The following is a 15,068-nucleotide window of genomic DNA, read 5'->3' as shown; positions in this document are numbered from 1 at the left end:
TTCTTTATTCACTGTTCAGATCACTCTGGTATTTATTGGGACATCACACTGGACAAACCTCACAAAATCTCATGTCCTGTTCAAGGTTCCGGGTTTTGTGGTGTTCCTGTCCATAAAAGTTATATTAGGAAATGCACTAGTCAAATTATAAATTTTGTACCGAGTAAACATTATTTTTACTTTAGTTTCTCACAGTAGTTGAAGTTTTAAAATATGAATGACCATCTATTTTCAGCACCCTGCAATATGGACATTTCTTTGCTCTTCCTCATGCAGAAACATTTTAAAATTTATACATTTAGTTACTATCATTATATCTAGATGTTCCTAGATTATACCATCTCGGTTTTTATGTCTGTCTTTTCTTCTGGTTTCGTATATGCCTTCAGCCCTCCTCCCTGTATCCTTCTCACAGTCAGCTTCATTCACTCTTCTTACCGTATAGTGCTACAATCAGGTAGTATTGTGCTATCCATTTCTGAATTTTTATATTCAGTCCTGTTGGATAATTTGTATCCCTTCAGCTCCAATTACCCAATATCTCTCTATTTCTATCTCCTGATGACCTCTGTTTTTAGCTGAAATTCTCCAAGTGCATTCATTAATATTATATCAGTAAGACCATATGGTATTTGTCCTTTTTCTTTTCTGCCTGATCTCTCTCAGCACAAGGTCCTCAAGGTCATCCACATTGTTACATGGTTCCTGACTTTATTCTGTTTTAGAGCTGTGTAATATTCCATCGTGTATATATGTGTATATATATACCACAGCTTGTTTAGCCACCCCTCTGTTGACGGTCATTTGGGCTGTTTCTTTATCTTGGCAATTGTAAATAATGCTGCTGTAAACATTGTTGTGCATATGTCTATTTGTGTCCTTGCCTCATGTCCTCTGAATAGATGCCTGGCAGTGGTATTGCCAGATCTTATGGCAGTTCTATCCTTAGCTTCCTAAGGAGCCGCCAGACTGCCTTCCACAGTGGTTGTACCATTTTACATTACCAGCATCAGTCTGGATAAGTGTGTCTTTTTCTCCACATCCTCTCCAGCAGTTGTCATTTTCTGCTTTATTTATAAAGACCATTCTGATGTGTGTGAGATGATGTCTCATTGTGGTTTTGCTTTGCATTTCTCTAATAGCCAAGGAAGTTGACATCTTTTCATGTGCTTTTTAGCCATTGGTATTTCCTCTTCTGACAAGTGTCTGTTCATGTCTTTTGCCAATTTTGTAATTGGGTTGTTTGTCTTTTTGTTCTTGAGTTGAACAATCTGTGTATATATTCTGATCCTTATCTGATACATCGTTCCCAAAATTGTCTCCCATTATATAGGCTTTTTTACCTTTTTATGAAGTTCTTTGTTGCACAAAGGTATTAATTTTGAGGAGTTCCCATTTGTCTGTTTTTTTCTCCAGTGCTTGTGCCTTGGATATAAGATCTAGAAAACTACCTCCAATTACAAGTTTTATAAGATATTTCCCTACATTTTCTTCTAAAAGTTTTTTGGTCTTAGATTTAATGTTTAGGTCTTTGATCCATTTTGAGTTAATTTTTTTGTATAGGGTATGAGACATTGATCCTCTTTCATTCTTTTGCATGTGAATATCCAGTTCTCCAAACACCATTTATTGAAGAGACTGTTCTATCCCAGGTGAGTTGGCTTGACTGCCTTATCAAAGATCAATTGTGCATAGATGGGAGGGTCTGTATTGGAACACTCTGTGTGATTCTTTTGGTCAGTATGTCTTTATGCCAATACCATGCTGTTTTGAGCATTGTAACTTCATAATATGCCTTATGATCCTATAGTATGAGATGTCCGACTTCATTTTTCTTTCTCAGAATATTTTTAGCTTTATGGGGCACCCTGCCCTTCTCGATGAATTTGATTATTGTTTTTTCTAATTCTGCAGTGTAAGTTTTTGGATTTTAATTGGTATTGCATTGAACCTATAAAACAGCTTAGGTAGAATTGACCTCTTAAATTATATTTAGTCTTCTTATTCATGAATATGGTATGTCCTTCCATTTATTTAGGTCTTCTGTGATTTCTTCTAGCAATTTCTTGTAGTTTTCTTTGTATAGGTCTTTTGTGCCCTTAGTTAAATTTATATCTAACTATTTTATTCATTTCGTTGCAATTGTAAATGGATTTTTTTTTCTTGAATTCCCCCTCAGGTTGCTCATTACTATTGTATAATAGTAATGTATAAATCTTTAGAAGCACTAAAGATTTTTTTTCTTTTTTATTAATAAAAAAAACCCAAAATAGCAGCAGACAAACATTCTTAACCTATGATCATTCCGTTTTACATATATAATAAGTAATTCACAATATCATCGCATAGCTGCATATTCATCATCATGATAATTTCTTAGAACATTTGCATCAATTCAGAAAAAAAAAAAAGATGAAAGAAAAAGAATTCATGCATACCATACCCCATCCTTACATTGATCACTAGCATTCATTCTAAATTAATTTTAACGTTTGTTCCCCTTATTATTTATTTTTATTCCATATGTTTACTTGTCTTTTGAGAACATAGATAAAGGGAGCATTAGACACAAGGTTTTCACAATCACACATACATTCACATTGTGAAAGCTATGTCATTATGCAGTCACCTTCAAGAAACCTGACTACTAGAACACAGCTCTACATTTTCAGGCAGTTCCCTTCAGCCTCTCTGTTACATCTTGACTAACAGGGTGATATCTATTTAATACATAAGAATAACCTACAGGATAACCTTTTTTTTTTACTTTTTTTTTTAAAATTAATTAAAAAAAATTAACTAACGCAACATTTAGAAATCATTCCATTCTACATATGCAATCAGTAATTCTTAATATCATCACATAGATGTATGATCATCATTTCTTAGTACATTTGCATCGATTCAGAAAAAGAAATAGCAAGACAACAGAAAAAGAAATACAATGATAATATAGGGAAAAAAATAAAAATAAAAAAATACAAAAAATATATATAAAAAACAAAAAAACAAACAAACAAACAAAAAGAACTATAGTTCAGATGCCAGGATAACCTTTTGACTCTGTTTGAAATCTCTCAGCCATTGACACTTTATTTTATGTCATTTCACTGTTCTCTCTTTTGGTCGAGAAAGTTTTCTCAATCCCTTAATGTTGAGTCCCATTTCATTCTGAGACTTCTGTCCCATGTTGCCAGGATGGTCCACACCCCTGGGAGTGATGTCCCACGTAGACAGGGAGAGGCTGGTGAGTTTGCTTATTGTGTTGGCTGGAGAGAGAGGCCACATCTGAACAACAAAAGAGGTTCTCTTGGGGATGACTCTTAGGCCTAATTTTAAGTAGACTTTACCTATCCTTTGTAGAGTTAAGAGGAACACTACAGGTTTCTGAATGTTGATCTTGTAACCTGCTGCCTTGCTGTACTCATGTATTAGCTCTGATAGTTTTGTTGTGGATTTTTTGAGGTTTTCAACATATAGTATCAAATCATCTGCAAACAGTGAAAGTTTTACTTCTTCCTTTCCAATTTTGAGGCCTTATATTTCTTTTCTTGTCTAACTTGCTCTGGCTAGAACTTCAAACACAATGTTGGATAAGAATGGTGACAACAGGCATCCTCGTCTGCTCCTGATCGTAGGGAAAAGCTTTCAGTTTTTCTCCATTGATGATGATGTTATTGTGGGTTTTTCATATTCCCTTTATTATGTTGAGAAAGTTTCCTTTCATTCCTATCCTTTGAAATGTTTTCAGCAAGAAAGGATGTTGAATTTTGTCAGATGCCTTTTCTGCATCAATTGAAATGATCATGTGTTTTTTCTGCTTTGATTTGTTGATAATGGTATATTACGTTAATTGATTTTCTTAAGTTGAACCATCCTTGCATATCTGGAATGAATCCTACTTGGTCATGGTGTATAATTCTTTTATTGTGCTGCTGGGTTCGATTTGCAAGAATTTTATTGAGGATTTTTGAATCTATATTCTTTAGAGAGATTGTTCTATAATTTTCTTTTCCTTTAGTATCCTTGTCTGGCTTTGGTATGAAAGATGATGTTTACTTTATAGAATGAATTAGGTAGCTTTCCCTTGTCTTCAGTTTTTTTGAAGAGTTTGAGTAGCATTGGTACTAGTTCTTTCTTAAATGTTTGGTAGAATTCACATGTGAAGCCATCTGGTCCTGGGGCTTTCTTTTTTGGGAGCTTCTTAATCAGTTTCTTTACTTGTGATTGGTTTGTTGAGGTCTTCTATTTCTTCTCAAGTTAATGTTGATTATTCATGCTTTTCTAGGAAGTTTTCCATTTCATCTACATTGTTTAGTTTATTAGCATAAAGTTGTTCATAGCATCCTCTCGTTACTTCCTTTATTTGTGTAAATTCAGTGGTTGTGTGTCCTCTTCCATTTCTGATTTTATTTATTTGCATCCTCTCTCTTCTTCTTTTTGTCAACCTCGCTAGGGCCCATCAATCTTTTTCTCACAGAACGATATTCTGTATTGCTTTCATGTTCTCAATTTCATTTCATTATGCTCTAATCTTCGCTATTTCTTTCCTTTTGCTTGCTTCGGATTAGTTTCATATTCTTTCTCTGTTCTTTCAAGTGAACAGTTAATTCCTCAATTTTTGCTTTTTCTTCTTTTTTGATATAGGCATTCGGGGCAATGATTTCCCTCTTAGCACCGTCTTTGCTGTATCCCATAAATTTTGATTAGTTGTGTTTTTATTTTCATTTTCCTGGAGGTATTTACTGATTTCTCTTGTAATTTCTCCCTTGACCCACTGATTATTTAAGACTGTGTTGTTGATCCTTCATTTATTTGTGAATTTTCTGGTCCTCCACCTATTATCAATTTCCCATTTCATTCTTTTATGATCTGAGAAAGCGTATTGAGTGTGAAATTTTTGATTTCAATCTTTTTGAATTTACTGGGACTTGCTTTGTGACCTAGCATATGGTCTAGCCTTCATTATGAGCACTTGAGAAAAAGGTGATTCCTGCTGTTGTGGAGTATAATATTGTAAAAATGTCTGTTAAGTATAGTTAGTTTATTGTGTTATTCAAATTCTCTGTTTCTTTATTGATCCTCTGTCTAGATGTCTGTCCATTGGTGAGAGCGTGGAATTGAAATTTCCCACTCTTATGGTAGATGTGTCTACTTTTCTTTTCAGTGATTTTGATGCGCTCTGGCTGGTGCATAAATATTTACGATTATTATGTCTTCTTGTTGAATTGTTCCTTATTAATACATAGTATTGTTCTCTCTTTGTGTTGGACCATCCTTGCATGCCGGGAATGAATCCTACTTGATCATGTAGGATTGTACATTTGAATTCCAATTTGTTGATATTAGTGTAGCTACTCTTGCTTTTTTCTCATTGTTTGCATGAAATATCTTTTCCCATCCTTTTACTTTGAACCTATGTTTGTTCTTGGATCTAAGATGTGTCTCCTGTAGACTGCGTATAGATGGATCCTGCTTTTTAATCCATTTTGCCAGTTTATGTCTTTTGATTGGATAATTTAATTCATTTACATTTACCATTTTGCCTTTTGGATTTTATAGGCCATATCTAGTTTTTCCTCATTTACCTTTACTTATAGTCTTCATTTGTATACTTTTCTCTGCACTTCTGTCTGCTGTCTTTTCCTGTCTGTCTGTAGTGCTCCCTTTAGTATTTCTTACAGAGCTGGTCTGTTGACTACAAATTTTCCGTGTGATTTTTTTTTGCTTGAAAATGTTTTAATTTCCCCCTCATTTTTGAAGGATAATTTTGCTGGATTTAGAATTCTTGTTTGGCAGTTTTCTCTTTTAGTATCTTAGATATATCATTCCACTGTCTCATCACCTCCATACTTTCTGCTGAAAAATCTATGCAGAGTCTTATTGGGCTTCCCTTATATGTGATGGATTGCTTTTCTCTTACTGCTTTCAGAATTCTCTCTTTCCCTTTGACATCTGACATTCTAATTAGTAAGTGTCTTGGAGTACATCTGTTTGGATCGCTTCTGTTTGGGGCATCCTGCACTTCTGATATCTATTATTTTAAGTCTTTCATAAGAATTGGAAAATTTTCAGTGATAATTTCCTCCATTAGTCTTTTTTCTCATTTTCCCTTTTCTTCTCCTTCTGAAACACCTACAGCCCGTATATTCATGTGCTTCATATTATCATCCAGTTCCCTCGGTCCCTGCTCATATTTTTCCATCCTTTTCCCTATGCTTCCTTTTACTTGTTGGATTTCAGATGCCTTGTCATCCAGTTCACTAACCCTGTATCTTCTGCCCCTTGAAATCTAACGTTTAGGTTTCCATTTTTTTTTCATCTCTTCTGCTTTTCCTTTTATTTTTGTAAGTTCTGTGGTTTGTTTTTCAGACTTTGGATTTCTTTTTTTCTACATTCCTTGTTATCTTCATATCCTTCCTTAATTCATTGATTTGATTTCTGATGAGATTTTCCATGTATATTTGAATGTGCTGAATTAATTGTTTCAGTTCCTGTATCTCCTTTGAATTGTTGGTTTGTTCGTTTGACTGGGCTATATCTTAAATTTTCCTAGTATAATTTGTTATTTTTTGCTGGGGTCTAGACATTTAATTTCTTTAGTTTATTCTAGAGATTGTTTTCACTGTTTTACCTAGAATGTTCTTGCTGGATAGCTTTGTAGTCTGTCTGTTCTTTGACATTCAGTTCAGCTCGTTCTATCTCTGTAGCATAGGTTTCATTTAATGATCAGAATTTTTCAGTCCTCCTTTTCTTGTTTCTTACCTTGCCTGTATGATGCCGTTTTTCTTTTTTCTGTTTTTTTTCCTCCTTTCTCTCAGGGGAGTCTGTGTAGGTATTATAGATTCCGGTCAGTCTTTTCCCAGACCTGACTGTCCTGCTCTCAGGAAGAGTCCCCTGCCTCAATTTTCCTTGAGGGTGAAACCCAGCAGGTTGAAAGACTTTTATGAAGTCTCTGTATTCTCTGTTTTTCATATGCTGCGCTTGCCTGCCTGCGGGTTCCATCAGCATAAAGTGATGTGGTATCTTTTTCCTCCATGGACTCTCCCTGCTGGGGGTGCAGTGGAGTCATAGGAGAGGTTGTACACTGGTTTTAATGGCTTCAGTTTTCCAATCCTTGAGGTATGAATTCCTTGTGGGAAGGATTCCACCTGAGCTGGGCTCCACCCCTCTCTGGTGAAGGCATAGCATCTGGAAATTCCTCCTTTCACCTGACCAGCCTCTTTGTATCTCATAGAATCTTAATTCGCCTTGCCTGGGCAGTTGGAACCTGAGAGCAGTTAAGTGGTAGAAACAAAGAAAAAAAATCCTTTTCTGAGTGGGACCCCTACTCCTCATGTTTGTCAATCAAGAGTTTAAGTTGGTAGGTTGCTGCATATATCTTCGTGTCCTATGTGCCCCCTATTTTTTTTAGGGTCCAGACCTTTTCAAGTGTTTTGTGCCTCTGGTCCAAAAAAAAACTTTAGGTTTTCCCCCCCTATCAGCTCTGCTCCCTCTGTGCAAGGGCAAAAAACTAGTAAATTTAGGTTCTATTGGAAGTTTAGCTGAGCTGGGGGCCTATTTGTAGTAGTCTGAATTTGTTAATTGATTCCACAATTAGAGGTGGGTTGAGCTCAGTGCCTTGCTGTTGGTAAAGCCTCTTTCCTTTCCCCTCTCAGAACCAGCCTGTGGGGAGGGGTGCTGGCCTCTGCGTTTTGGAGGCTCAAAGTTCTGGGCGGGATTGCACTTGGTCCAGAACCAGGTGTGTCTGGTCACTGATGTGGTCCCAGTAGTTGTTCTGTACTTTTCCTGGCTATTTACTAGCTGCTGTGGAGGACAAACTTAATTGCACACCTCACTAAGCGGCCATCTTGGACCTTATTTTATTATTTTACCAGCTCTTTGAGTCTGGTTAGAACTGAGGTTTTTAAAGTTTCTAAGATCACTTGTGTTTACTGACAACTTCTTCTAATGTTTTAATGTGGTCTCTAATCATTGCCTCTTTCTGTAACCTGGAGTTGAGAAAAGAGTTCTTTTATCCTGGTGAAAATATAATAGATTGGGTCTACATGTATGGGAGGGATGGTGTTAGAGTTAGTATATTTAAAATATAGGAGGAGAAAGGGGAGAAGGGGGAAACATTCGAAATACAGTTTATGGTAATAAGAATTTGTTGAAGTTTCTGGCAAGCAATATCTGAATGTATCAGCTGATATTCTTATTGTAGAACAGCTCGGTCCAATAGAAATATATTGTCAATCACATGTAGTTTCAAAATTTCTGATGTAATATTAAAAATAGTAACAGGAAATGTGAAATAAGTTTTAACAATATATTTAGGCTAACATCCAAACTTTTATTTAAACTTGATTAATATGTAAATATTAGTGACATTTGAAGTTTTGTTTTTGAAATCTGTCAATATTTTAAGTGTTCAATAGCCAAGTTATGTGTGGTTGTGTTCTGTACTGGGCAGCATAGCTTAGAGTGAATCTATGAATTTTTATCTAATTCAGTTAAGTTCTTATTGCATGTAGAATAAATAGATTTGTCGTTGAGAGTAGTTTTGTTATATGAATAAAGACTAATAAAGGTTTCAGTTTAAAAACAGATATTATCCATTTTTTTTAAGCAGAGAAACCACTTACATCATCGCTACTGGATCCATTAATATATAGAAATGTTGCTACTCATGAGTCTGTGGTAGAAGTGGTACATATTGATTGCTTGATTTCTTGCATTCTCTCAGAAAGGAAATGTAATATAGGGTTTTGACTTTTTCTTAATGCTTCTATTTTTCATTTCTAGGCTGTTCGCTACTACGAATCTTTAATCTTAAAAGCTGAAGGAAAAGTGGAGTCTGATTTCTTTTGTCAATTAGGTCACTTCAACCTCTTATTGGAAGATTATCCAAAAGGTAATGTTTTTGTCTTTTAATAATTTCTGCCTGGTTTTTGTTTGCATTGTGTACATTTAATCTTAAAAATTTTTTGAAAATCAAAAGTATTTCTGCCTGGTTTATGTTTACAGTATACACATTATAATTTTTTTTCTTTTAACGATGGATACTTCATGCAATTTTTATTTCCTTCTCTTAAGCATCAAACATAAAAAACAGGCAATAGAAGTAAACAAGGAGATGGAAATGTGAAAATTTATGTAGCTCCTTAAATCTTAGCAAGTACAGTATGCAGTTTTTTGGTTGGTTTTTGGAAAAGACATATTCTTTAAAATCGTATCACATTAGAGTCAGTTTGAAGTTTTTTCCGTGTGTGTGTATATATTTATACATGTGCACATACGGACTTGGACAATTTGAAAGGAGTGTCACAAAAAGTTGGTGTCTTTGCTTGTTCTTTTTTCTTCCTGAATTTTCTCATGTTAGTAAAAATTTTTTTAAAAAAATTTGTAGCCATTGTGCTAAGGCAAAGTAGTACACATAATCTCTGTATCGGAGCCTTGAATGAAGTATATTCTTTATTCACTGTAATATTTTCTCTTCTCAGATATAGATTATTTTAGATGTGTCCCTTTTATATGCTAAGCTGCTGACTGTGACAATTGCCTACTTAAATAGTTAAAATCACCCCAACATGTTTTCTCTTCCATACCAAACTGAAACTTCATACCAAAGAAAAACTATCTTTATAGAATATTGTAACTTTCTGATGATAATAAAAATCCTAGTGGGGAATGGCTGGCTGACTATATTATGATTATTTGCAGTAAATATGTTTAGTGTAAAGAATGATTGGCTGATTGTTTCAGCACTACAGTGAAGAGATACTTGCATGTCACATTGGTCTGTTGATAGAAAGTTTCTTGCTCTGACTTATTTTTTGTTAGATCATGCCAACACTTTATTAAAGAAGTACAGTTTTTTTGTGAGATAGTATAGCATACTCTTTGGGTTTGTTATGTCCCAGTCATAGCTCTCTTATTTAGAAGTATTTCCCTTTAACTCATTATTTAGCTTCAATTAATTTCTGTTTCATAATCTGTAAAATAGGGAAATAGTAACATAAGTAACATGAAGGTTTTATTTTTAATAAAATCTTTTTTCTTAATAAACTAGTTTCTTCACTTCAACAATAAACATTTCTCTAATAGTTCTTATTTATATTCCATAAAATATTACAACTTTAGTTGTAATAAACTAAGAACATTTTAAGGAAATCTGGTAGATAAAATAGACTTTTTTTGTGCATTTAAGTTTTTTTCCCCGTGGTTTTATTAGTAAACTTTAGATTTGGGTATTGAATTGTATCACCCACAGAACATGCTCATTAATTTGTTAAAGTATAACGAATAATATATTATTATTAGTAATTATTAATAGTTAACCCAGCAATTGAATTAGGGTAGGCTTTATCCAATATGGCTGAAATCGGGGAAATTGGACTTGGAAAGCTATGGGAGTATCAGGAAGCTGGATGTCAACAGAACCTCAGGAGAAATGAGAAGACACTGCCATGTGCATTGTGATGTGACAGAAAAGCCAGAAAACTCCAAGAATGTTAACCAGCTAGGAGATACTAGCCTTTGGTGGCAGCATACCTTTTAGGCTCTGAAACCGAATAAATCCCTGTGTTAATCCCACGTATTGTATGGTATTTGTTTTAGCAGCTGGGAAATGAAAGCAGTTCTTGGTCTTCTAAGTGAGTTGCTGTTATGAGAACTACATGACAATGCGAGAATTGCTTTAGAATATAATAATGGTTAATGCTAGGTAGAAAAAGACTAGATTGTTAGAAATATGGACTGTGAAGTTACTTTTGATGAGGGCTTACAAGGAAATGGTAAATATGTTAGAAGGTGGAGGAAAAGTAATGTTTGTTATAACGTCATAAAGAACTTGGAGAAATTGCGTTCTTTTTTTAAAAAAAATATTTTTATTGATAAAATCTTATCATACAATCATTCCATACAAGGTGTACAAGCAGAGGCTCATGGTATCATCACATAGTTGTGTATTCATCACCATGATCATTTTTTCAAATATTTGCATCACTCCAGAAAAAGAAAAAACTCATACATCCCATACCCCTTACCTCTCCCTCTCATTGACCACTTCTATTTCCATCTACCTGATTTGTTTTACCCTTTGTCCCCCCTATTGTTTGTTTATTTCTTCCCTTATTTTTTTACTCATTTGTCCTTATCTCGATAAAAGGAGCATCAGACAAAAGGGTTTTTTTTATTTTTTAATTAATTAATTAATTAATTTTTATTAAAAAAATTTGTTTTGACATGTGATCATTCCATTCTACATATGTAATCAGTCATTCACAATACCATCACACAGTTGCATATTCATCCTCATGCTTATTTCTTAAACATTTGCATCAATTCAGAAAAAGAAATAAAAGACAACAGAAAAAGAAATAAGAGAAAAACAGAAAAAAAAATTATACCATGCCCCTTACCCCTCCCTTTCATTGATCACTAGCATTTCAATCTAAATTTATTTTAACATTTGTTCCCCCTATTATTTATTTTTATTCCATATGTTCTATTCATCTGTTGACCAAGTAGATAAAAGGAGCACCAGACACAAGGTTTTCACAATCACGCAGTCACATTGTGAAAGCTTTATCATTATACAATCATCTTCAAGAAACATGGCTACTGGAACACAGCTGTACATTTTCAGGCAGTTCCCTCCAGCCTGTTCATTACTTCTTGAGTAACAAGGTGCTATCTACTTGAGGCATAAGAATAACCTCCAGGATAACCTCTCGACTCTGTTTGAAATCTCTGAGCCATTGACACTTTGTCTCATTTCGCTCTTCCCCCTTTTGGTCAAGATTTTCTCAGTCCCTTGATGCTGAGTCTCAGCTCATTCTAGGGTTTTTCTCTATCCCTTGATGCTGAATCTCAGCCCATCCTAGGACTTCTGTCCAACATTGCCAGGAAGGTCCACACCCCTGGGAGTCATGTCCCATGTAGACAGAGGGAGGGTGGTGAGTTTGCTTGTTGTGTTGGCTGGAGAGAGAGGCCACATTTGAGTAACAAAAGAGGTTCTCTTGGGGGTGACTCTTAGGCCTAATTTTAAGTAGGCTAGACCTATCCTTTGTGGGGTTAAGTTTCATATGAACAAACACCAAGACTCGGGGCTCAGCCTATAATTTTGGTTGTCCACACTGCTTCTGAGAATATCAAGAATTCACCTTGGGGAGGTTGAATTTTACCCCTTTCTCACCATTCCCCGAGGGGGACTTTGTAAATACTTTTTTATTAGTGATCAAATCACTCTGGGATTCATTGGGGCATCACTCTGGACAAACCAACAAAATCTCATGTCCTACTCAAGGTTCCATGTACTTATGGTGTTCAATTAAGCTATCTACATAAGTTATGTTAGGAAATGCACTAGTCAAAATATAAATTTTGTACCAAATATTTTTTGCTTTAGTCTCACACATAAGTTGAAATTTTAAAATATTAATTACCATCTATTTTCAGCACCCTGAATGACATTCCTTTGTTCTTCACGGACAAAAGGTTTTCACAGTCACATAGTCATGTTGTAAAAGCTACAGTCATCTTCAAGAATTAAAGCTATTGGAGCACAGCTCAACAATTTCAGGTACTTCCTCTAGCCACTCCAATACGCAATAAACTGAAAACGGATATCTGTATAATGCGTAAGAATAACCTCCAGGATAAGCTCTCAACACTTTGAAATCTCTCAGCCACCGATAGTTTATTTTGACTCATAGCCCTTTCCCCCCTTTTGGTTAATAAGGTTTTCTCAGTCCTTTGATGCTGGGTCCTGGCTAATCCCAGGAGTTCTGTCCTACATTGCCAGGGAGGCTTATACCCCACGTAGTGGAAAAGGGTAGTGAGTTCACTTGCTGTATCACCTGAGAGAGAAAGGCTGCATCTAAGCTACAAAAGAGTTCTCTGGGAGTGACCCTTAGGCCTAATTTTAAGTAGGCTTAGCCTGTCCTTTGCAGGAATAAGTTTCATAGGGCAGATCCATGATTGAGGGCTAGACTTATTGATTTGGCTATTTCCACTGCTTGTGAGAATATCAGAAAGTCTCCAAATGGGGAAGTTCAATATTTTCTCCTTTCTCCCCATTCCTCCGAAGAAACCTTGTAAATACTTCTTTATTCGCTGCCCAAATTACTTTGAGATATATCTGGGCATCATACTAACCTGGACAAACCAACAAAGTCGCACACCATTTTCAAGATTCCACGTACTTACGGTGTTCAGCTAAACTGGATATACAAGTGAAATTAGGAAATGTACTACCCCAGATATAAATTTTGCTTAAGATAAATCTCTCTCCATTTGGTCTCACCCAGAGGTTGAGGTTTTACAATATGAATGATACCGTCCTTTGCCCTGTATTCTGATATACTTTAGTCCTATGCATATTAGCTTCATTCATAACTCCACTTCATATCTAATCACTTTCTCAACAGTTCTATATGGAATACTGCCGATATCATAGCTTCAGACCTCTAATTCTGAGTCACAGGTATCATATAAATAAAAGAAGTTTCTGGGAGTGTCCAGGTTTGTAAAACAACTCAGTATCTCATAATTTAGGAATAATAGAACTCCTGAGTATATGTGACTGCTAGAAGAACTTACAAATCTAGGACCCATTAGATACAATAGGCACCAAACTGATAACCCATGCTCTTGACTTCAGTTTACTGAGTTTTTATATTATAATTAGCCCATATGAGTGAGATGTTACAACATTTGTGTTTGTGTTTCTGACATTTCATTCAACATACAGTCCTTAAGGTTCATTGACTTGGTTGCATGCCTCAAGATGTCGTTCCTTATTGTGGCTGCTCAGTAGTCTTTTGCATGTATCTATCATGGTTGTTTCCCCTTCCATTCCTCAGTCTTTGTTCCTTTAGACCACCCCCATTCATTGTGGATTGAGAATAATGCTGCTCTAGACCCAGTGTGCAAATGTCTATTGTGTCCCCACACTCAGTTCCTCCAGGTATATACTGATAACGAGATTTCAGTATTATATGGCAGACCCACCTACCCACCATCAGAGTGCTCTTCAAGGAGCTGCACATCTCAGTTTCCCAGTAGGTTGTCTCTTTCTTCTCATTTTCTAAAAGACTTATTTTAGTTTTCTTTATTTTTAAACAATTTTATTCACACATTATACAATCCAATCTAAGTGTATAATTTGTCTTCACCACCATATTCTATTTGAAGACATTTCCTTTTCTTCCACGAAGAATCCATACCCCCTATTTATAACCCCCAATCCCCATCTGATGAAATTTAGTTTTGGCATATGCCTTTGTTACATTCAGTGGAATAATAATACATTGTTACTGTTGACTATAGACCCTAGCTTGCATTGTGCTTTTTTCCCTATTAACCATCTAGTATCAGCACTCTTCGATATTGACATCGATATTGACATTCATTTGTTCTCCCTCATGCAAAATTTTTTTTGTTTGTTCATTTAATCAACGGGAAGCCACATGCAAAATTTTTTTTTATTTGTTCATTTAATCAACGGGAAGCCAAAAGAGAGCTCTAATTAAAAATTAGATTTTTTTTAGGAACTGCCTTCATCATATAGAGGTTATTTAATGATTTATAGTTTTAGTTTCTTAAATTTCTGAGAATTTCAGTAAATTTGCTCATTAAAATGAAGGGATATTGCCACAGTTTGTTTCTGAAGGTAGTAGAGATCCAGGAATGTTTGTTTTGTGTTTTTTAAATATTTTTTTAATTTGTTTTGAGTAGGTTATCGTGGTTAATTAATGATTGGGTATAACTATAATAGAAGTATTGACCTGTTAATAATAGAGAAGAGAAGCATATGTCAGGCATTAATGTTTTTGAAAAGATGTATTTTGAGTTTCATACTCTTATTTAGAGAATTATCTGTTTGACAGGTAAAAATTAGCTTGTTCATTTTTAGTAGATAAAAGGGAAAATGGTATATATATCCATTTTTTTAGTGATTTTTTTTTTTTATTTGAATGATTCGTTGTTTTACTGCTTTTATTTTTGACCAGAAACATTGGCTTTGGACTCCTGGGTTGCTAATAGCCTAGGGTAAATGCTATTCCAAGATTTAAATCAAA

At 35.0% G+C, this 15,068-nt stretch overlaps 1 protein-coding gene across 16 annotated transcripts in view; it reads left to right on the top strand.

Annotated features, from left to right (window-relative positions):
* Positions 1-15,068, top strand: part of LOC143672566 (lysine-specific demethylase 6A-like) — a 403,500-nt gene that overhangs the window by 143,260 nt on the left and 245,172 nt on the right. For 13 of the 16 annotated variants that reach the window (XM_077147154.1, XM_077147158.1, XM_077147155.1 and 10 more), the window contains 2 exons: positions 1,612-1,652; positions 8,788-8,896. The exons of 1 other annotated variant lie outside the window; for it this stretch is intronic. In XM_077147154.1, coding sequence (XP_077003269.1) covers positions 1,612-1,652; positions 8,788-8,896 — 150 coding nt within the window. The remainder of the gene's footprint in view (positions 1-1,611; positions 1,653-8,787; positions 8,897-15,068) is intronic. 2 more of the 16 variants (XM_077147161.1, XM_077147162.1) reach the window with 1 other exon arrangement.

The sequence above is a fragment of the Tamandua tetradactyla genome, chromosome Y, assembly GCF_023851605.1.
Source record: "Tamandua tetradactyla isolate mTamTet1 chromosome Y, mTamTet1.pri, whole genome shotgun sequence".
Lineage (NCBI taxonomy): Eukaryota > Metazoa > Chordata > Mammalia > Pilosa > Myrmecophagidae > Tamandua > Tamandua tetradactyla.
Note: the sequence above shows the minus strand (reverse complement) of the source record. Positions and strands in the feature narration are given on the sequence as shown.